Here is a 23,686-nt window from a genome sequence, read left to right as displayed (position 1 = left end):
TGTCTTCCCCAGGTTCCATTTTTTGATGCTCTTGAACTTGTGAGATCAAGAAAGGTTTACCTAGAAAATGTAAGTTCACTAACAAAAAGCAGGGATGCAAATCTTTTCAGAAAGGACATTAATAGTGTATGTCCAAGTTGCCATTTTACAACGTCTTATTCTTAGTACTATTCTACTTATGTTCTACTGTGAAAGTTTTTAAATTTCTTTTGGACACTTAAGACCGTGAGTCACTGTTCTTATCAGTGAGAGTCCATTACAGTGGGAGTTTATTTCAGTCAAATGTCACTGGAAATTCAGCTGCTCAGTCTGTATTACATGGATGTCCATCACAGGGAGGATTTCTCAAGACAAGAGTTGACTTACAGTGTTCTCCTTATCAGGAGGTAACCGGTAAAATTACCGCCTGAAGCAACAATGGGAAAGTACAAAAGTATACACAGCTTTTCTTTTTCTGGGCCACGGATTTTGGAAAGAGAACAGTGAAGACACAGTGTTTTCAAAATCAGCCGTCGGCCGTCGCATCCGACGGCAACTTTTTGATTTGCGACCCCTACTTTCCCTTAGGTAAATTATATGATAAATAAAACTTTTGATAAAAAGTGGTAAGTGTTCACAAAGCTGTTGCGAGCAAGCAAACTTGAAATTTTTCTGGAGAATTTCGCCAAAACATCGCTTGAGTCTGCTTTTAAAATACGTTCTCTGCGTAATACGTTGAGTAAACGTTGAGGACGAGTCGAAGACTAGGTCTCAGTTACAGGGAACATTGTAGTTAGCGGTTTCTGAAGCCACTCTATATAAAACGCCACATTTCGTCTCCAAGAACACGGTAAAATGGCAGAAAAGCGACAGCGTGGTTTACGGGAGATGTGGTCGCTGACAGTGACAAACAAGAAAAAGAAAAAGGATGCTGCAGGTAATAATGTAATGTTTTCCCGAAGATTACCCAAGCAGATGCCGGTACGCAAACGGAAGAGGAAATAGTTCAAATTGAGGAGAAAGAACAAGAAGAAGTGGAAGCAAAAGTCTTCTGCCTAGATGAAGAGCATGGCGAATCAGACGACAGTGGATGGGTGTATTGTAGATACTACCATATTTCTGCATATTTCACTTCAATTGAATGATGTAGTAGGACTGAACGGTGTTTGTGATCGATAAGTAATAAGGATAATCAAAATTGTAAATTTTGTTTGAGTTTAAAACAGTTCGTGTATAGCTTTAGTATGTTTTTGAGCCTTTTCCAGGCATCAAGAGAAGGCCCAGAAAAAATGCTTCTGTCTAGACTGGACAAACAGCTATCCAAGTACATGGGTCTACATGAACAAAGTATACACAAGTAGCTTTTGTTGGTTACTGAAAATTCAATTACCTTCGCTGTTTCTTAATCACTTTTACTTTTTTCAACCCAAATTATGTACTAATCTTTAATCTTTAATCTAATCTTTACTCATTATTTATACAAGGTAAAAAAAAAAAATCATCAGGTACAATAAATTCCTATACAATGACTAACATACTAAAGTCTTAAAATCCAAATCTTAACATTAAATATTAACTTACAACAATATGCCACATAAAAACCCTGATTGTGGTTAAAGCGTACCCTAATATTGTGGTTAAAGTTACTAAAAGCATCAAAATTTATCAGTATTTTCGATATCTAGAATTTGCTAGTTCTGCGTCTCAAAATGCGGGAAAATGCGTCTCCAAGAGTCTAGAAATTCAAAATTTCCTGGGGGGGCATGCCCCCAGACCCCCCTAGAGAGCAAGGCCCTCCGGGCCTTGCAACTCCTACTCAAATAAACGCAACTCCTACTTCAAAAACTGTTGAAAACCCTGAGACAAAGTAAAATTATTGGAATTAAACGTTTTAAGTTGTTGTCTAAAGTTGACAATGGCCTATTTGCATAAAATAGGTCTTAAAACGAGGGAATGACGTATCAGAGAACTTAGCTCCTAAATTTCCCAGCGAGAGCAGAGCCATGTCCCTCACTCCACTATCCTCCTGCTCCCAGGAAGGTGTGCCTCTGGTGCACATTTTTTGCCTTACTGGCCATGAATGGTCCCTTACCTGCTGAGCTAAAATTTAGGGAGAACACTGACTTATGCCAATCTTTAGTTTAAAGAAGCAAACTATTGTCTTTGGCAGTAAAGTTGATATGTTCCATCCCACATCTGACTGAAAGTACTTGTAGAATATCATCAGACATGGACAAAGTTTATTTGAACATTGTCTAACAATTTGCAGCTCTGAATTGTTTGTATTGTATGTTTTGTGTTGCAGGGTTCTGCATATGTCCCAAGAGATGATCTTGTTTCCCTTGTGGCCAATGAATTTCGAGTACAGCTTTCTCGTGCCTTGGCTGTAGGTATCTCTTGTTTTTTCGATGTTACATATTAGTAATTGTTAAGACTGATTTATTAACAGTCCAAGTTGTTTGGTCAAGATGGCTGGATATTTGCCTTGTTATCTTTTGCGTTTTTTACTTAGTCACCTCGACAAATAAAAAACGCAAAAAAGAACTTGGCTGATATCCAGCTGTCTTGACCTCACACTTGGTCAATAATGATTCTGTCTTTCCTTCAGATGACTGCAAGGGCATTACCATATCTTGAAGAAGATGAGAGACTGCTTCCAAAGTTAACAAATCTCAGGTTTGTTTTACTTGCCCAGTGTAATGCAATAACATTAAGTGGTGAATTCTGTTGTCTTGTGTGTGATGACTTACTGGTATTTCATTATAATGTTTTTAATATTTAGTCGTCAGTATGTCGGACAGGATTACACCCAGAAAAAGTCTGTGGGAGGGAAAGTCACTCTGGATCAAATTGATGGGGTGAGTTTACACTGCATTCTGGGTTAAGCTGGTATCCTAACACTCACACAGTGATGTATTCTAAGGAATCCCCTCTTGCTTCAAAGCCAAGCAAAGTGCTTATGTACATGTATAACAAGGCCCTATGCAGCTACATTTAGTCATTCACTAGCCTGCAAAAACAGCCGTCTCTTCTTGCTCTTCACCATTGGGGATGTTTTGCCAAGAGGGACGTCTATGTGGCAGCGACAGAAATTCCATACTGATGATGTAAATCAATGTAGCCTGGTAGTCATGGGGTTCCAAATATGTTCATTTCTCCTGATTGATGGTCAAAAAATTAATAATTCTAAAAACAAGAAACTGGAAACTTTTAGCTTGTATTCTTTAGCCAGCAAAACGTGTTTAAAATGCTCCCCCATGCCACTCACCAGTCATATTTTCATTTGTGTTGTCTTCTATTTTATAGCTATCAAAAACATCTTATCCTTTGTGTATGCGTCAACTGCACACGGCAATGAAAGAAAACCACCACTTAAAGCACTTTGGCCGACTGCAATATGGCTTGTTTATTAAGGTAGATAACAACTTTGCACAACAGACTTAATACCGATCATTAACTGTAGGACATAAACGTTTTTTTCTTTATTATTATTTGAAAAATTCATTGGTTTCATTTATCAGTGATAAGTTTCTAAAGGGACCAATTTTGTTGACGATAGACTAATAAATCATTGTATGGCTATTGTAATTTCTTTTTATGCTGTCTTTTTTTTAATACCTTATCTGATGATCAATGTTTTTGGATGTCTTGATGTAGGGTATTGGACTCAGTTTGGAAGAAGCACTTATCTTTTGGAGATCTGAGTTCACAAAGCTTATGGATGTTGATAAGGTATCGGTATTTTTGACACGTAAGTGACAATGAGTAATACTTGATTTGGAAGTAACAAATATGATTCATGAAATAAAAAATGTTCAATAATAATGCTAACTATTAAAATCCTATTTACAATTAATTCGCTTGAAAAAAGGAAAAAACTACTCATTCAAAACACTATTTACAATTCCTGTCGATTTAAAAAGCACTTAATTTAGCTTAGAAAGAGTTAATTTAACTAAGAAAAACTTATTCGAATTAAAAACATTTCATTTCAATAAAAAAAAAGCTGTCAGCCTCTAAAATTCAAAAGTTTCTTTCAACTGTTTAAAAAAACACAAAATAAAATAAAATAAAGACAAATTAATAAAGCATCTATAGCTGTTGAGTCTAGGGAAGTCCTGCTTGACCCTTCTGTATTTCTAGATCCCTGTCCTTAACATCTAAGTTCCTCCTTCTCGGGGTTCTCGATCCCCTTAGGCATAGGAGCGCGCTCCGCAAAATTGCAAAGGACAAAAATATAATAATAATAATAATATAATAATAATAATAATAATAATAATAATAATAATAATAATAATAATGACAATAATAATAATAAACTTTATTTACGTGTCAGGATTTTTAGCTTACAAGCTAACTGGGGACACGACAAACACAGAAATAAAATGCTTAAGATTATAAATACAGTGGTGGAATTAGATCTATAAAGTGTATGATTAGATTCTATTGCTATATATAAGAATGTAAACACTAAAAATATATTGACATCAACAAAATTCTCTTAACAAAGATAGTTACTGGTGCCATTATGTTACAGGTCAAATTTGATTTCAGGTTAATTTTGATTTAACCTCAGGTGATTCTTAATTTCCTTTTTCTCCTAGCCCCAGAAGACAAAGGAAATCCACAATCAACCTAGGTTAAATCATAATTAACCTGAAATCAAATTCGACCAGTAACAATTATTATATAAACACAATCATATTTTCATAAGTTTATTGGTTCCTGATTTTTTTTAAAAAAAATATTTATTAATAACAATAAGGTTGAGGGGCATAAAAGGAGTATAAAATTACCAGTTAATTTGTTTAAAAATGATAATGATACAAGGGCAAAAAAAAAAAAAAAATAAATAAATAACGTTTTTTATCTCCATGTTTTGTTCAAGTAGTTTGACAAACAGTATGCTTACAACATTCGGCACAGTTATGGGAAAGAAGGTAAAAGACAAGACTACACACCATACAGCTGCATGAAAATCATCATGACTAACCCACCTGGACCAGGAGATCATCATGGTAAAGCATCATATTTTTCAGTCTTCCCTCAGTGGCCTGTGCTTAGAGGCTTGTTGTCCATCCCTCAGTTTCTTTCCCTTGCAAAGAAGTTGATGTTTGCCCAAAGGCAGTGTAGGGGGAACAATGACAACACCATTTTCTTGACAGTTGAAAAAAAAATTTGGTTAATTTTCCAGCATGGAACGGATGGTCAGATGGAGAAGATTAATCCATCTGCTATTTTTTTTTTTTCTGTTAACTATCCCCCAATATAATAGAGAATTTATAGTTCACCCTTCTGTCTTATTCTGAGGGGTCCATAAACAGTGTTTGTATTAACCAGGTGTGGGTGTTAAGCAGGTAGTGTTCATTTCATTGTAGTCATTTCCAGTGACATGGTGAACCATGTGATAATTATAACAAGGTGTCTGTGAAGCAGGGTTCCAATGGTTGTTTCTTACACATTCATTGTGCACATGTAAGCATAAAATTGTGATAATGTCGTCAGGAGACACTTACCTTCTTTTTGATCAGTTATCTCCTGATCTCTTCACAGGCTGCCCATTCCGACACACAGATGCTGATCTACTGCGGCAACGTTTAGCAGCTTACAGGATTCCCAAGAAGGGTATTGATGAGGTACAGTTGAAAGCCATAACAGAAAAACGGGTTCTTTTCGAATACTGTCACAATGTCTTTGAGCAGAGTTCTTCATTACAAACAGGTGTGTTAAGGTGTAATAGTTCATACTGTACAATATTGGTCTCCTCTTCGTTTACAGATAATGGAGTTTGTCAAAGAGTCCCATTACCAGCTGGCTTGTACAAGATACTTTGAGCTAACACATGGGGTATGAACTCTTTCTCCATTTTAATTTGTTACATGCAATGGGATCACCATTAGAGTTCTATTTCTTCTAATTTTAATTTGTGTCAACTACCCTACCTAGGTAACTGCCAGCTCTGCCATAAACCATCCAAACCAATACTTCGATGAAAGCCGCCAAGTTCTGCAAGATGGAAAGGGTGGGGCGTCACGCCTTGGAAATGACACTCCCAGTGGGCTTGAGCATGTAAGAGCTACTGTAAAGAATGAGAAAAATGGTGCACCTAATGCCACCACAGGTAATGACATAGGTGACATTCAAATGGATGATGACGATGACATGCTTGGGGAAATAGAAGGAATGGACACAATGGCTTAACTACAGCTGAAGTGGATCAAATGAAACTGATGTATAAAAAGGACTAACTCGATGTGATCTAGTCCAGAATTTTTAAATCAGGGATCTTAGCTTCAAGTTTCTTGATGGCTCTTAAGGTTCCTCAACGTGTGGGAATAATCGACAGAAGTTATCAAACACCTATTCTGCATTGCAGAGGTGCACCAAGTCTTGATATAAATGTAATGTAGTTTCTGATCTGAAAACTTTTACTTTTTTGCTATCTGTGTTAAAAAAATGTACACTATGATTTAAAGATTATCAGTTGAAAAGTTTATTATTTTTTCATACAAATCTACTTTTACAACACATTTCCTTCAATACTACAGTCATTACTGTTAGTTTACATGTATGATGTTGAATAATGACTTATAAGACTGTTGCGCATTTCAATAAAAAATGTGAACTTACAACTTCAATACACGCAAAAAGTACATACCTTTTTAAAAACGCTTACTCTACAAATGCAGGAAAGTGTTGATAGTGACACTGAAGCGTCCACACGTCCAGTCTAATAAGTAATTTTTCTTGTTTAATGTCTCTGCAGTTTGCTTTCAACTGGACTTATTATACCCTACATTGTATTTGTATTAACTACAAAAGTGGGAAATCTTTCACTAATTGTATAAACTATTAAACCAATTATCATCACAAGAATTATGAATCTTTTGTTCCTTTTTTTGCTATCAAACAGTTCTTAATCTAAACACTATTGTTTTATGTTCTATAGACATCAGATGTCACAACAATATCTTTTCGCAATAAATATTTAGTAAACTTCCCTAGCACAACATTACACCCATTTTTTGTACAATATTGCTGTTTTGGATTATAATTTATAGGACTGAGTGGAGTCCAATTCAGTCTGTAATCACTTGAGTACTTACTCAAAATCTGATTTGTTTGAACACAACAGTAATTTAACCAGATGATCACAGACAGAACTGGATGACCTGTAGAGTCCCTATTAGCAGTTAATCATAACTAAAACAATAGACATTTGGCTAGATACACAACAATTTCCCATTATAATAACTTTGGAAGCAAACAAACCAGATAAAATACAAACAAAACTTCACGCACCTACAATAATTATCATCCTGTTATGCATCTTTCGTGTAAAAAAAAACTAACTAAGAGAGAAGTTCTAAATTTAAAGGAAGATTCCTTAGCAGCACATGAGTTAGCCGTCACATTTGCCCATTGGATTTTTCTATTGTCAAAAATAATAAAAAATTCCAGCGAGCAAATGCGATGGCTATTCCCTTATACCACAAATGAATAAATATAAATATAAAACACTTACACTACATGAGAACATACAAGAAAATGCTGCATCATTTTTGTACACAAACCTCAAGTTGTGCTGGTACTGATACTATTATTCTACTCCAATTTAGCAAACAGTGTTTAAAGTGTTATAATTGTGGTAATGCACAAGATAATTATGCGATGATCGGACTCAAACTTTTCCCTTAAAGGAGGCTTGCACTGTTGAAGAGTCCAAGGGTGTAGTCAGTAAGTTAAGCAGACACCAAATCCTCATCTGAGTCATAATCACTGGAGTCCAGCTCCTCATCCACCACTGACTTGCGTTTCTTAGCTATTGAAACACCTAGTCCTATAATGTACACCTGTTGGTAAAAATAGCCATTGGATTGTAAGGATGGCAAGACACTATTAACTGAAAACATAAGTTACCACAACAATGTACAGGGCCCAGTTGTTTGGCTGTTTCTTGGTGTTGCAGAAACTATTATTAGTTTGCTTTTGTTGTTTTGGTGAGGGTATTGTTCATGTCTTTTCAGTCTTTTGTATTACATAATTTAGTGATTGCAGCCATCAAAAACACTAAGAAACTACCAGTTGCATCCTTAATAAAATAATGATGGAACTTTAAGAAAATGTTATTTATTTTTTTGTAGGTATAAAAACCTTTGAGATATTGACATGTATTAAAAACCGCATTTTTATGAAAAATGTGAAATAATAACTTCGAAATCCCATGACAGATTTTTCCCTAACTTCAGCAAATAAGCCTCAGAGCTCCTAGGTTTGAAATCAATTGTGACCGTAGAACTCGCTACACAAAGTGTTAGTCAAATTTAACCTTCACATGCTACGCTAACACATTTTGTGAAAGTTGACACACAAAAAGAGGAAGAGTGCCAAAAGACTATCTCTTATCTGAAAGGGTATTCATTACCTAAAGCTTTAGTGCAAGAAACTGAGTAATCAGAAGCCTACGGCATAGCATATTAATTTGACCAGCGTGTTAAGCAGCAAGTTATATGGTCACGACTGACTTCAAACTTGCAGATATAAAGCTAGTGAGCTCCGAGGCTTATTTGCTGAAGTTAGGGAAAATATGTTGTGGGATTTTTAAATTACTTTCAATATCGCAAAGGTTTTTATAACTACAAAAAAATAAATAACATTTTCTTAAAGTTCCCTCACGATTTATCACGGATGCCAAAAATAATAGAAATTGGTTGAATTTTTCAAATTGAATCAAAAACATTACCAACACTCATATAAATAGGTTCCGACCATCTTAACCCAGCTTTGAACAACCTGGCCCAAACTGTAAGTTCCTGTGAAACAGACTGGCGCAAACTTGGGATACAATGAACAAACATGAAATAACACAGTTAATGTGCGATCTCATACAAAGAACAAGGGAAGAAGCATGCCTGATAGTAGGTTCCAACTTTGTGTTAGGCAAGTACAGGTCTCCAATGACTAGAGTTTTTTTAAAACAATCAATGCAAAGAAGTCCCACTCACCACCAAAAAGAGCCATGTTCCCCAGTAATAACAAGCACCGAAGAACCACACTTTGTAGAAAAATCTGTTTAGGAACACAGCAGCTCTTGTCATAATACATTTACCTATAATAAAGATGAGATAAAGAGTAGTGGTATTGCTAACTGTAACAATAAATTATAATAACTATTACAAAACTGTTAAAAAAGTACATTTTTAAACACTTCAAGAGGGAATTAGTGATGATTTATGAGATCACACTAGAATGTGTCATACATTGAAGTACAACCTTTGAGTCTCTCATTCTCCCATTCATGACATGTTGATTAATTGCATTATAATATTTTTGAGCCTGGATTGAGTCAATGTTTTTTTTTATTGTGAGTATTCAAGTAAGAACTTCATAAAGAGGTATTTTCCGGAGGTTTCTTTACTAAGAGTCAGCTACGGTTGAAACCTCGTTAACTCAATCAATCTCATTTTAACTTGAACCTGGGCCATTAATGCAGAATCATTTTACTTTCCGTCAAGGGGTTCATTTTCAGTGAATGTTAAAAGTACCTCTGTAACTCCAGTGCTGGATCCAGACCTTGTAGTCTGATCTACACTCAAAGTGTTCTTGGTTTCCCATTAGCAGAGTTTTACTAAAGTTCTTGCTTTTGAGTAAAGAAGTATGACCATAAAATCACAAGTAAATTTAGCAAGGTGATTCCTTGAGTACTTTAGACTCACACTTTTGTATACCGTATATACTTACCAACTGGTGCATCAGTCTCACAGACTTCAGTTTGTGCAGAAGCAGTTGGCTGTGGAATTGGGGTAGTTGTATTTCCAGACACTGTGCTATCACGTGGAGTTGGCTGTGGAGTAGGGGTAGTTGTGTTTCCAGGCAGTGTACCATTAGGTGGAGTGACCGTTGTTTGGGGATGAGCAGTATCATTAGTCTAAGAGTCAACACAATTAAAACAATTAATTTTAATTATTTAATGTATTTAAATATAAACTGAAATTTGCTATGAGATGCAGTGATTGTTTTTACCATCCAACCCAAACAGGTGGTAGGTACAGGTAAGTTAGGGACACAGACAGCTTTTTTGTCTTAAGTCAAGAAAATACAGTGGTAGCTCTCCTAATGGACACTCCATAAGCGGAAAGCTCTACTTACAGCCACCTTCACAAAACACCTTTTTTCTCAACTCCCCTACAAAATCTCTATTAATTTTTTACATTCTCGTAAGTGGCCAGCCCCAGTTAAAGACACCTTTTTCACGTCTTGAGGGTGTCAGCTTACCAGAGCTTCCACTATACAATACAATTTTAGAAAATACAATAAAATAATTAAAATATCTATTGTATTTTCCTGATTAAACACCGGGCCTTGAATAAACACCAGGTCAAAAGGTAAAAGGGAAGTTGTTAATAAATATTAAAACTGCCCAGCCTTTTTTTGTGGGTTGAACTTACAGCATGGACGGTATATTATCCCATGGTGCATCTGGTGTATTGACCAGTGTCTACTAGTAACTTACTTTCATATAATGTTGGCTGCCATACATGACATACTGTGGTGCCAAAGTGAACAACATGATGTTCAAGAACAACATGGTCAGCATAAGCATCAGAATCAGGAACAGTAGAGCCTGTGGCATAGTTTTGCGAGCACGTATCTTATAGAGCTTTTAAACAAGTCAAGGATGGTTCGTAGGGAAGGTACTTTGGATTGGTGGTTTAGAATAATAAGAAGGACTAGGATTAACATTATGCTATAAAGTGACGTTATGGGGTCTTTTCTCCCAAGGACTGAATGTTTTTTTTTTATTATAGTAAAGTTTCTGGGGGAACTTTTCATGTATCTTAGCACTGACAAAGTTTTTTGGTCATCACAATCATTAAAGCAAACTTAATTTTGACTGACTGACTTCATGTGACACTACGAGTGATTTTTTACCCAGAGACACAAAATAATTTATCGCATCCGTCCCGTATAGTAGGACCCAAAGAGCGATCAATTGATCTGGACATGTGTATTTGTAGGAATATCCCGTTCATGTAATTTCTGTGGTAGTTATTATGGCTGTGTAGTGTAGTTGTTTAACGATGCGTATTTTTTTGGCCTCTATTGTGCTTTAAAATAGAAGGACAATACTTTAATTTCAGCGTGCTGTAATACAGATCAAAGAGTTTTGGAGTCTGTCTTCAGATTCATGGTCTGGTTACATAAAGGCCCAAACTAGTATCATCAATTTCAGACTTTTATTTTTAACTGGGACTTATTGATTCTGGACTGGGACTCATGATTTTTCACAAGATGAGTCCCGAGTCAGCATAACTTATTTGTAACAAATCACTGGACTACATTATTATCATGTCCTATGCCATGCAGAATAATCCAGATTTTCAAACTCAAAAGGTTGACACCTCCAAAATAATCTATAATAATGTACAAAAATTCTTGATAAACTTATCTCTGCCATATTGCATGCTGAATTTCAATAAGTGCAGTACAATGATTTAAGAAAGATACTTCAGTTTGTGCAAGCTATCATCATTGCGATTATTGAACACTTGAAGTTATCAACCCTCTTTGTTGTGGTCAGTAACTTTGGGTGCTAAGGTGTCCCCTGAATGGAGGTTAAACACGGGTTTTGTGACTCAGAAAAAAGTGTCTCTTTCCCCTGATTAGAGGTCCCTTCAATAGACGAGGTAACAGATACAAAGATTATGTGAACATTTTGCCGGGACCAAACTTTTGTGTCCCCTGAATAGAGGTGTCCCTTGAATAGAGGTTTCCCAATGGAGAGGTTCCACCGTACCACTAAGGTAAAAGTGAAGAAAAGCCCTCCGATAAAATGTCAAATGAAGGACTGTTAGTAAACAGTTGGCCAACAGTTAACTGACAGTCGACCAACACATAGCATTACTGGAAGAAGATGCGATGGGAATGGAACCTACAAAAGCTTAACAATATGCATATATGCAATGTACATTATTAAGTGCTGTTTAATCTAAGGTCATTTTAAAAAGATACTTTGATCCAGCAGCAGCGGATTCCTATAGCTCTGATACCAGACATGGTACAGTACAAGAAGTACAGAACAATGCCAACAAACAAGCAATAATCCAAAGGAAACACCTGAAAAGAAAAATTGAATGACATGCTTGATCTAATTTGACTTGGAACTGGAGGGTCACAGTAGTGTTAATTTTAACCACATGCCCTTACTGTATGTATTGTTAAAATGTTTACCTCAAAATTATAAAATCATTATTAATTTCCTTTTTTAAAAATAATGACAACACTCTTTATGCTTACCCTCTGTGCATATACCATGACAATATTGATGGGATTGGGTAGCTGAGGCTTGAGGAGTGCATAACCAAACTTGTAGCCCAGTGAATTTAAGGCTTTGTCAAGGCTGAAACAGTAAGGAAGAAACAGAAAAAAAATAGTATTTCTGGATACAGTGAATCTTTGTCAATCTAAACAGTCACCCATCAGTGCAGGGGTTTCAATAGGCAGCGATGACCGACTAACTGCATTGGCTACACTGCTAAGAGAAGAGGTCGCTGTTATCCCGAAAGAAGAAGCACCACTGGATTTACGTTATGCATTAGTTATTTGAACGCTGTAGCTCCGTCAATGTTTCACATGTTTCTAAATAGATTTATGCAAAATTTGTTCCCATCCAAATGTACGTCACTGAATTAGCATCTTTTGAAGAAGTTGATTGTATGGCTGATAAATTGAAACTGAAAGGAATCATAGTGAATTAATGCATTCATTTTCTTGGATGAAAAACACGTTCTTTTGTCCAGCATGCTGGAAATCGCAGTTTAGGGCTTCCAAATTTAAAATTTTCTAGGGGACTCAGCAATGCCCTCAAACATCCTTAGAAAAAGGGAAATAATGGCCTCTTACTGATACAGACGGTTACTCTAATCAAACCCGCTGGCTATTTCAATTTTTATTGAAACCCCTGTGAAGAGCCATAAAAATCTGGTCACATACAGGTGGCCATATTAATGAGATAAGAAAAATGAAAGGGTATTTTTATTTTAGAACCAAAAGGATGTGGTCAGTATTATGAACTGGTCACATGCCAAAAGACTGTTAATAAGGGCCAGGGGATGGGGATTTCCCCTGCCTATTATGACCATGACCCCCTAGAACCAAAAACAATCCCAAGCTGTTTGATTGACCTACCTACTTGTAATATTTATCTGGCAACTTGAAATTTTACAGGTGGACAGATTGGTTCCACAGACCATATCAGTAAGTTTGTCCTGTACGTAATATCAACTTACCATGTGAGAAACAAGGAGACAAAAATGAGTAAACCAAACAACAGGAAGAAAATCCCAAAGATGACTTCAAATGGCCGGCAACATCTGAGACACTTGTTAAGCCAGCTTAGGTTAGCAGCCTGTAAATGTCTCTCTCTTCTTAAAAGCAACCTTTCCTCTCCTTCAAGACGTGCGAGAAGCCTGCGATCACGACCAGACACTGTGCGACCACTTGTGTACTTGGCACGGATCATACGGGCACGTTCTTGCACTGATTCATGACTCTGACTTACTTCTAACTCTTCTTTCTAGCAGTTATAAAATATTCATAATTATAATAATCACATTGTAAACCTCTGAGCAGATAAATCTGTCAGTACATACCGCAAGTACAACAACACTACACAAGAAGTTAGCTTTGTACAATGTAAATAGGTTGTATGCTTGAGAAGAGTAATCATAAGCCAAAGATGTAAAAAGATTCAAATCTAACAATTTAATGGGTAATACTTTTTTTTAGCATGAATCAAAGTGAATTTGGTTATTAAAATGAAAGCAAACAAAACAACTTTTAAACACCAGAACAGTGGCCATTTTAACTCACTGACTTAGACGCTGTTTTTCAGAAAAAATGAAAGATCTTACGAATAAATGAAGTAGGTTTGGCTTTACCTTGGCATTCTTGAATCCTTTCAACATTGAGAAAGGTAGAGCCGTCATGCCATATGCCTAAACAGAAAACAAAATCATATAGCCTTGGATACAATGATTAAGCCAGCAAAAATGAAGAGAATGGAACTTATATCAAAGGAGGTGAGCATAGCGTCTATATACATTGTTTATTGTTTTGTTTGCCAAAAAATTATACAAATCAAATAAAATCTAATTACCTTAACTCTCATGGCGAGGAAGCCCAAGAGAAGCCACCAGGCTTATAAGGAATGGGCTCCCTCAGTTAAATAATTAGAACAAAATATTATCATAATTACACCCGGGAAAATCAATGGCAGAGCTACAGTAAATCTTAAAATAAGTATATTAGATAGTCGTACTAATCATAGTTCTAGGCTAAAAAAAGCGAAATGACAAAAAGAAAAAAACAAAACAAAAAAAACAAAAGAAAATAAAAGAGCAAAGGAAGAAAAAAAAAATACATATATATATATATATATATATATATATAAATTACTATTTATGATAAGAGGAATGCTTTCAGCTTACAGCAAAAGGAAGCGGTACTTGTCGCATTTGCTCATGTGCACAGCTGAAATCTGGAAATATAATTTCTGTATTTCCTGAAAGCATTTTTATCATTAATTTCATAGGGATGACTGAAAAATTTTTTGTATTATGTCGGTGTCTTTGTGTCAGTGTTTCCTTTAGCCATTTACCATTCCAAAAATGGAAAACAATAAAATGTACTCTTCCCTGCCCCCCTCACTGCATTTTCTTTCGTACTTATTTCCTGAAAATGTCTGCGGAAAACACAGGAAATGGCATTTCTGAAACCATAAACTAAAAAATATTCTGGGGGAGTATACCTCCACAGCTCCTTTGGCTCCCTTATGTTTCTTCGAGTGCATAAACCTTCAAAATCCAGGGTGCAAAGAAAGTCACTTTTACAGCTTGCCATTCGGGCAAGCTGAAGTTAACATTTACTAGCCCAAACATCATTTCAACTGGAGCCAAAATTGTTTTGATGAGCAGAATTGATTTCACAGTTCATCTGTAATTTGAATTCTACAAAAAACTTCACTTGCCTGTCGGGCAAGTTAAGAACGGAATTCACTAAACCACGCTGTTTGAATCTGATTTGGGTACGTTTTCAAATGTCCAGCAAGGTAATGCTTGCCCGATAGCAATATCCACTAGCCCCGGGCTATCAGACACAACTTCCTTTGCACGCTGAAATCTCATGTGACGCCCCTGTACTTACAGTGTAGGTTATCATTATTATCATTCCCATGAAGGAAAGAAATCCCATGAGCAGTGACAAGGCTGTCTCACCATCTAAAAAATATTACAATCATTAAATGAATAACTATCCAGATAAGGTTTTAATTAATTGAAGCTTTAAGATGGCTGAAAACAGTTCTCCTGAGACAGAGTGATGAGTGCACTAAGAAATTTTCCCTGATATAAGTGTTGCTTCTGTGCACACAAAAGTGTCTAGAAATACTGTACTGCATCTCTTTATTTTTGCCATCTCTATCATAAGAAGATATCCAGCCAATGGGCTATTCGAAAAAAAAAAAAAAAACGGGTGACAAAAAGCTGATGTTTTCAGCAGAAATTTAATAAATCCATTTTGTCACATTTGCATTTGTTATGTTATATCACATGACCTCAGCATGTGCACAAGAGTTGAGCTTGCATAATAAGAAACAGTGTGAGAGTGCTTGTTTTCTTGACTTACATAGGAGGGTGTAAATGGCCCTGAATTAACATGTTAAAAAGGCAAAGAACAGACGTAATATCATTAACTACATGTACATGTACCCAATCACAAGAGGAACACGTACACTTTATTGGAACCTTTATATAATGAATAATATATTTATACAAATAATATATGAATAATATATTTATATATTTAGGTTTGCAAAAATTATTTTTTTTACTAACTTCCAGCTTTTAGTTCATCTTTCATGAAGTTTAATTTATCACTCCAGTGGGTTATGTTACTGGGAGGTTTCTTCAATGGTGCAAAGGCTCTGCAAGCACAGAAATTAATTTACGACAAAGATGGGATAGAATACATAATTTCAGTGGGCGTGTGATTTGCAGTTAATAACAATATTAAATTTATACTCATGCTTACCCAACAAGAAGAAGAACAACACCAACTATTAAAAACCCAATAGTGTACTTCAGTGCGCCACACATTCTCTGCAGGAAAATCAAAATATCATTGCAAGTGCCAGAATTAAATCAGTCCAGAAAGCAATAACAAAACATGATCCTAAATTGCAATGTACTGTCCCCACCTAAACACTTTTAAAAGCCAAAGGAAATGATTCAAGCATATGTATAATATAATTGTTCTTGAATGTCACAAAGTGTATGAAATAGTGATATCAGCATGTTACCTAAACAATTGTTATAAGATAGGTAGCTATAAGATGATTTACATGACTGTATATGAAAGGCTCTGGTAATACACCAAGAAGATTAATTGACAACAACTAAGGGAGCATTCATTTTTTAGAAGGGGGGGTGGGCCGGAGGAATTCAGGGGAGGGTCATTAACTTTTTGCCTGCCCAAAAAGGGAGGGTCAGCATAAATTTGACACAACAAAGAGGGGGGGTCACTTAATTTTTTTTAATATTATACAAGTTTCATACAAACTGATCTTTGAACCCTTGACGTTACAAAGCTAATTTGAGACTCAAATGAACTTTGTTCCACTGAAATGTATAAAAGCCCCAGTCGCACCAACTGAATTGATTATTAGATGACAACAACAACAACAACAACCATCTGATCTGGTGAAAGAATATCTTGAGCACCTTACGAATATTGAAGTGAGAAAAAATATGCGCCAAGATGAAAAGCGTCAGGCACTGACTGCACTAGCAACGGAAAACTCGGACACCCAGTCAGAAGATGATGATGTCAGTGTCAGCGAGGACTCAGAAAGTGAAGATGAACTACTACTGGAATTTGGGGATGCAAACAATTCAGACGAAAATGATTCAAAGGACAGCGAAAGTGAAGAGGAAGATGAGTTGCCTGAAGGGGCCAGGGTAAACCGTTATGACAGAAAAGTAGGCAATTGGCGGTTGCGTTATTCTAGCTAACAGGTGCATCTGTGTGAAGGACCACAGGATCGTTGCACAATCCAGCCACAAACCATGTTTGTCAGGAGGAAGGGGTGGGTCACTATAAATTTTACTGCTTCCCGGGAGGGTCACATTTTTTAACAAAAAATATAAAGGGAGGGCTGGGAGATTTTACATTCATGCTCATAGGGATTCCTCCGGCCCACCCCCCCTTCTAAAAAATGAATGCTCCCTACTAAGACTTCACATTTTGACTAAAGAAGAGAAGTCTGACAGAAAATAAGCACATTACCAGCACTCAATACTAGCCCTTGACAACTTGGCAAACTTGCATGTAAATGATGTGCCTCACATCACCGTAATGATAGTCAAAAGCTTCTTTGGCAAAAAGTATTGCAAGTCACAAGTCAACATTGAACATTCTACTTAATTTCTACTGTTTTTCCGTTCAATTCACTTTTACCTGTTTTGTTGTCACATCTTCATCTTTTTCCTCATAGTAGAAGTACATAAAAGGCATAAGTACAAAAGCAAAGAATGCCACCATTGCATAAAGTACTGCAAACAAAAACACCATATTGCATAAAACAAAAATCGACTTTTTACCACAACTGAATTACAGTCATAATTATACACCATCATGTATGCTTGTTACAAGGACACAGTAATACTGTGCCTGTTCAATGACACGTTTATCACTCTTTTGAATGACACAATTGTTGCAGTTAAAATTATGGCAAGTTTTGGCAATATTTGTTAATTATAACCCCATTTATACGCTAAAAAAATCGGCACGCCAAATTTTTGGCACTGTGCTGACAATTTTAAGGCATGGCACTCACAATTTTCAACGTGTAAACGTATTGGTCCCACATGTAATGCTCAAAATTTTAAGGGTGCCGAGACTACCTCCCAGAGGTAGTCTGGGCACGGGTAAATGAGGCACAAAGCAAAAAATTTGGCGTGCTGTGCCAATTTTTTTAGCGCGTGTAAATGGGGTTTATAATTCATTTTTGGGTATGGTAATGCACATGTACAGTATGCTGCTGAATTTGAAACAAAGGAAAACAAAAATTGACTACAATGAAAAATTAACTGCAACATAAATAATTATTATCAACCATCAAGCATTGACAGTATCTAAAGGCATGTCAAATGTAAATGCAGCAAATCATCATGCACATCATTGGTTGACCAAAGAGCAGTTGACTGTAAGTCATCTCCAGCTGGCTCAGTCTTGGGCAGAGCACATGATGTCATCCTCTGAGAAATGCTTACTGGGGTCGATCAATTCCAGGACTTGGCTGGAAAAGGACTTATGCAGTCTAACCATGGTTTTAGCCGGAGGTGTGTCCAGCCATCCTATGGATGCCAATTTTGGAAGAAAAACAAGGATAATTCACTTAATATCTTATAATTTTATGGGAAAAGATGCCTTCTGGATGGCCAGTTTTCAATGTCTGACTAAAAGCCTGAGTCTAATTGGAGGTCTTCTCCTGTGGGTGGGCTCATGTAACTCGTAGATATTTAGTGGGTTCATCCTTCTCCATGTGCAAAATAAGGCCAAGGAACTTGAGTTGATGTGAGATGACCATCGACAGCAGAGGGGTAGTGCCAGTGAGATCGTAAATTCAAACCCAGCAAATGCAGGTCTGGATTACCACAGTCTATAGGAACCACTCAAAAGCAAGCCTCCACAAAGTACCCATTTGGTCATCTAGGACATCTAGTTTTTGCATGCATCATATAGATTTTCTTTCCAGCGTAAGTACATCTAACTTCCAAGCCCACTTACCCACAGGCCATAGGCAAGGCAAGTCACCATTTAAGTTAACCCTTTATTAAGTCCCAAGGGTGACCAACATCAATTTTCTCCTAACAACATCAGCAGATCATCAAGAGTAAAGGTTATGAGAATTACGAAATTAATTACCAAAACACTTTGATCTTGAACCAAATTCTCTCAACTATTCTTAAAAGAAATGTATGGAGATCAGTCTGGAGAATTTGTATGTGGATCTTGGGGCTTAAAAGGTTAACCATAAACTAGGTCATGCATTCAATGACCTTGGGCAAGCAGATTACAAGAATTGTGCTGATATTCAAGGTTTTTTAAAACCCTAAAAACACTAGATAAGGTAGACACCAAGACGTTATAATATGACTTCTTTTTCTACTATTTAACTACTGTGTGACTAGCAGAGGTGGGTACCCGGGATGTCCAGGGGCTTCCACCTATGGCACAGCCAGCCCCTAGACAGAGTTACGGCCCCATGGCTGGCAAACCCGCCACATCCAGCCATGAGCCCCCACGCCAATAGAACCAGGCACCTGTCACACTGATTTATTGGTGGAAGAATAAAGAGGGGGGAGGGATGGGGGTAAAAGAATGATCCAAAGGCTAAACAAAGAGAGTGGCCACCAGGGAAACGCTGTACTGAGCACATGGAGGTGATGCAAGCAAGGGTGGCCATGCTTGAGTCAAACAACTGACCGCTGACCACGCCCACGTTCCTTGCTGTTAACTGTGTCAAATAAATATTTTATTTAACTTTATTTAAGAAACCTTTTGAAATGTAAGGCAGCAGTCTACATGAAAACAAACTCCACCACATCATTAATAACTGGCAGCTTTGATGTGGCCGATGTGAGGAGGTCACTAACACGTTTCAGTTCATGAGATATACTGATCAAAACGGATACAATGTAGATACAATGTACATACCATAATAACCAACTGCAACAGTATTCTTTTCAAAGTCATTTCTTACAGATTCATCAGCACTCCATTCCTAAAAATTAACATTAACAATCATGATAATGAAATTAAATTGACTATGAATCATATAAAGCATTTTTATTTGCATCCTTTCATTTTTATTTAATGTAACATTATGAAATAATGATACTTTTACTTGAATTTGCAATTTCAATTGGAAAAAAATGCAAAGAAACATTTCTTGTTAGTTAACAATATGGCAATGCGTGTTTAATTTAGTAACACTTAATTAACTTTATTTATTTAATACTCAATTATCCTTCAGTCACGATGGACAAAAATATTGCATTGGTTTCATCAGATTCTTGGCTTTTTGTACCACTCAAAACGTTTTGAATTTCAAGACTACTCAAGCTTAGTTGCAGACTTTTCATTCCATCATTGTTACGCAGCCAGACATTAAGAGACGCCAATCACTGAAAATAGTCACACAACATGCTTTCAAGACTGCACAGTCTGACTCAGACTTGCAAACGGAGGATATTTCCATCTCCCCAGCACGCCCTACTCCTATTTCAGGGTAATAATAAATTATTTCTAGTCTGTGTAATAAAAACATGAAAATATGGAGATAGAGTACAACATGTCAGTAGATCTTTGTGTGATTTCTTATATTTCATTAGGAGAATTGCGTGACCTCTCTCTTGTCGTAAGTTGCTACTTATCTGTTGTATATTCAGTTGTATGGTGTTTTGAATTATTCATTTTGGTTAATCAAATGAGGATTTAATTGAGAACTGGGACAAAATCTTTGCTGTTATACTTCAAACATTCCACGAACCATATTAACTATATCAACTCCTGTTGACTCCACGTTTTCTCTAAAAATTTTCATCTTAAACTTGGAGTATTCTGGGTGCTACTCTATTATGATTAGAGACAAGATCCCATTGTGGCTCCAATTAAATAGCATTCTGAATTTACTTTTTCTTGTAGTAACTGTTTTGCAACAGAGCCTTTGGAGGTCAACAAAATACTGTATGAAGCTGTGAAAGATGCATACACGTGTACGGTACATAGGCCAGCTTACTAAGATATCTACTGGTCATGTTAGTCATGCATATAATATTATTCATTGCCTACCATGTACCCCGCAGCTAGCAGCTTTGATATCTTCTAGCATTCAATGCATATTTTAATACAAAATATGTAGCCAGCTTTCAAGAAGTATTATTGATTATTTCACTGCGGACCCCCTCAGCAATGGTTACAGTAAACTTTACATACAGTCAAACACAATCTTCCATCCAAGGAGGGCATCTGCAGCTACCTTGTGAAATTCTTTTGCACAATCGATTAAGTTTATGCAGAGAATACAGGATTTTTAAAGAATTCTTTTGTGTATCTTTTTGTGTTACCTCCACAGTAACCCTTCGAAGTGACTCACCCTGGAGTTTAGCCATTTGATAATATTATAGTTTGACTGCAATGCATGATCCTTCCTTACCCAGACACTTATGCTGACTATTTATTGTTGTCCCATTTAATAAAAATGTTTTGCCAAATATATACACCAACTAAAAAAAAAATGACAGAATAATTGCATTTACTATTGACATGTTTCCATTATAGTCTACTGACTTAAGATAAAGTGCCAGATTCTCCTTTCCAAATTGCCTTACACCAACTTGCAAAACAGAAGAAGAATTCAACAGTTCCATTTCGAAGGTAACAAGGTGTTATTTCAAGCATGCCTTCTATAACTAAAGGGGCACATGGAACTTTAAGACTTAGTTGACCTTAATGTTAAAAAAGTTCATACCTTCCAAGTTCCATCATCATTCTTCATGTATGATACAAGAAAAATGTCAACTGGAACAAGTGCAGTTGTAAGCAATGTGATAGCAAGAGCCACAATAGCTGTCAGCGTGGAGGACACTTCTGACTGGGCATGGTCTTGATAGAAACGAATGTAGAACCAGGAAAAAAAGAAGATCAGCTGCCAATGCAAAAGAAAACGATAACAATAAAATTACTACAGTAGTACTAGCTTAAGAAAACTGCTGTCATTTTGTGATGCCACCACTGTTTTCCCTCCAAACTGATGTCTGAGAAACGAATGCAGAAATTTGTAACTGATGACGAGTCACTGACTAGATCTGGGTAGTGACGCATCATCAGTATGGAATTTCTGGCTCATTTCTCAGACATCACTTTGCAGGAAAAACAGTGGTATTGTTGCAAAATGTTGGTGTTTTCTGAGGCTAAATTACAAGTAACTAGTTACTACTGCAAATCTCACATATTCATCTAGATAACAAGCAGAGAAAAACAAATTTTTATGCCGGTGAACAATTGCGAAAATTGTCAGTTAGTGTGCTGTCATCACTTTTAGGGGACTGTTGCTCTAGATAAGTGCAGCATCAAAATGACATGTTTAAAATGACGACAACAAAGAATGAATACAGTGCAAATACTGGTTATTTCTGAAAGTATCTTTATCCACCAACCATGAATTTTGCATTTGGAACATTTCTTTGTAATTTGATGGATTTAAGGCAATTTACCACAGATTTAAGCAAGAATAAGGTCCATTTCAAACATTGTGCTACTGCCGTGCAAAACTCAATTGATCGAATTAAATTCTACTTTAGCACGGCAGTAGCGTGACGTTTGAAACCAAGTCGTGCTACTGCCGTGTAGCACGGCAAGCCTTGCCATGCTACATGGCATTACCTCGAGTTGGTTTCAAATGTCGTCCTACTGCCATGCCGAACTCAATCCATAAATTATAAATACATTAGAATACATTTAAAAGGTTTGCTAACCATTTCTTTATTTTTGTGTTTTGTTTTAGGAAACAGCCGCTCTATTCGACTCAATAAATTCGACATCTGAAACCAAGTCGTGCTAGTGTTGTGCTGCAGTCGAGCTACAGTCGAGCAAGCTTAGCACACCAGTAGCACGACGTTTGAAACAGGCCTAATATAAAAATACAGGAAATAACTTAAATAGATTCATGTTTTTTTCTTGTTTTACATTCTACATTTGGCATATACATTTGTTACGTTGTCGCATAAACTTGTCATTTTGCACGTGCATTCAGTAAGGTTTTTCCTCTATAAAGCGACAGTCCCCTAAAAATAATGAAAGCCTATTAATAATGTATTAAAATAATCTGCAACATTAACAGAAGGCAATGTAGCCAACTTTCACCAATAACATTAAAGGAAGACTCTCAATTTTTATCGGCTGAGACAAAGAGCTTCTGAGACGATAGAGCTTCTGTGACTTTTGCTGTGTATGTCAGACCGAAAGAGTTTATTTACCGTCCCTATGTTTTGGAGTTAATAGAACAATTGCACGATGACAATATTTGACTACAACTACCAGAATTCATTTTGGTTTTGCTTTGTTATTTAAATTTGTCAATCCCACTGAGGATGAAAGAAAAACAGCCTTAATTTGCACAAGAAAACAACAAACTCAAGGATTCTGGTAGTTGTAGTAAAATGACGTCATCGTGCAATTGTCCTATTGCTTCCTGTATTGCACAAAACAAAAATTGCTTGAACTTTCTACCATTGAGCTCATAACATTACTATTAATATACTACACTCTTTTTTAGTAATACGCTATTAATAGGTATATGTTATATAAAGTAAAAAATAAAATTATGTAACGTTTTTCGAAATGCTAGTAGCCTGCAGCTACCAACATGGATTTTCAACGACGACGACGTCAGTTCTCCATCTGCTGAAGTAAAAAAGCTTTCAACTCACCACTAAGACAACTGTGAAAGGTATCCAACCATAAGCTAATACTTCGTGAGGGATTGCCATTCATAAACCACTACAACAACTCTATACGTGTTCTGGAGGTATTAAATGCAATAAATTTCAATACTTTGCAAACTTCTTCAGCTGCGCTCGTCTGT

At 36.4% G+C, this 23,686-nt stretch overlaps 2 protein-coding genes across 2 annotated transcripts in view; one reads left to right on the top strand and one right to left on the bottom strand.

The window, feature by feature from the left end:
* LOC140951765 (DNA primase large subunit-like) overlaps window positions 1–7,833 on the top strand; it is a 16,041-nt gene extending 8,208 nt beyond the window's left edge. The window contains exons 7-16 of the mRNA XM_073401099.1: window positions 13–69; window positions 2,285–2,365; window positions 2,588–2,655; window positions 2,762–2,837; window positions 3,286–3,393; window positions 3,637–3,711; window positions 4,871–4,997; window positions 5,533–5,615; window positions 5,758–5,826; window positions 5,926–7,833. Coding sequence (XP_073257200.1) covers window positions 13–69; window positions 2,285–2,365; window positions 2,588–2,655; window positions 2,762–2,837; window positions 3,286–3,393; window positions 3,637–3,711; window positions 4,871–4,997; window positions 5,533–5,615; window positions 5,758–5,826; window positions 5,926–6,180 — 999 coding nt within the window. The 3' untranslated portion in view covers window positions 6,181–7,833. The remainder of the gene's footprint in view (window positions 1–12; window positions 70–2,284; window positions 2,366–2,587; window positions 2,656–2,761; window positions 2,838–3,285; window positions 3,394–3,636; window positions 3,712–4,870; window positions 4,998–5,532; window positions 5,616–5,757; window positions 5,827–5,925) is intronic.
* LOC140951764 (probable lysosomal cobalamin transporter) lies at window positions 6,449–23,686 on the bottom strand. Its single transcript, XM_073401098.1, has 15 exons — window positions 23,532–23,686; window positions 21,572–21,748; window positions 19,756–19,822; window positions 17,494–17,588; window positions 16,069–16,136; window positions 15,873–15,961; window positions 15,184–15,257; window positions 13,920–13,976; window positions 13,269–13,555; window positions 12,277–12,379; window positions 11,992–12,096; window positions 10,493–10,639; window positions 9,721–9,907; window positions 8,985–9,088; window positions 6,449–7,832 (listed from the first exon to the last, which is right to left on the bottom strand). The coding sequence occupies exons 1-15, from the start codon at window positions 23,589–23,591 to the stop codon at window positions 7,722–7,724; spliced, it is 1,731 nt and encodes a 576-aa protein (XP_073257199.1). The 5' UTR covers window positions 23,592–23,686; the 3' UTR covers window positions 6,449–7,721.

This window comes from Porites lutea, chromosome 11 (genome assembly GCF_958299795.1).
Source record: "Porites lutea chromosome 11, jaPorLute2.1, whole genome shotgun sequence".
Lineage (NCBI taxonomy): Eukaryota > Metazoa > Cnidaria > Anthozoa > Scleractinia > Poritidae > Porites > Porites lutea.
The sequence above is the reverse complement of the archived record's forward strand: the minus strand, read 5'-3'. Positions and strand labels throughout refer to the sequence as shown.

Excerpts from the sequence above, each read along its gene's own strand:
- LOC140951764 (XM_073401098.1), bottom strand. The coding sequence starts at position 23,591 with ATGGCAATCCCTCACGAAGTATTAGCTTATGGTTGGATACCTTTCACA. Across the intron at positions 13,556-13,919 it reads AAGGATTCAAGAATGCCAAG|AAAGAAGAGTTAGAAGTAAG; the intron begins GTAAAGCCAAAC and ends TATAACTGCTAG. Across the intron at positions 7,833-8,984 it reads GAACATGGCTCTTTTTGGTG|GTGTACATTATAGGACTAGG; the intron begins GTGAGTGGGACT and ends TTTTACCAACAG.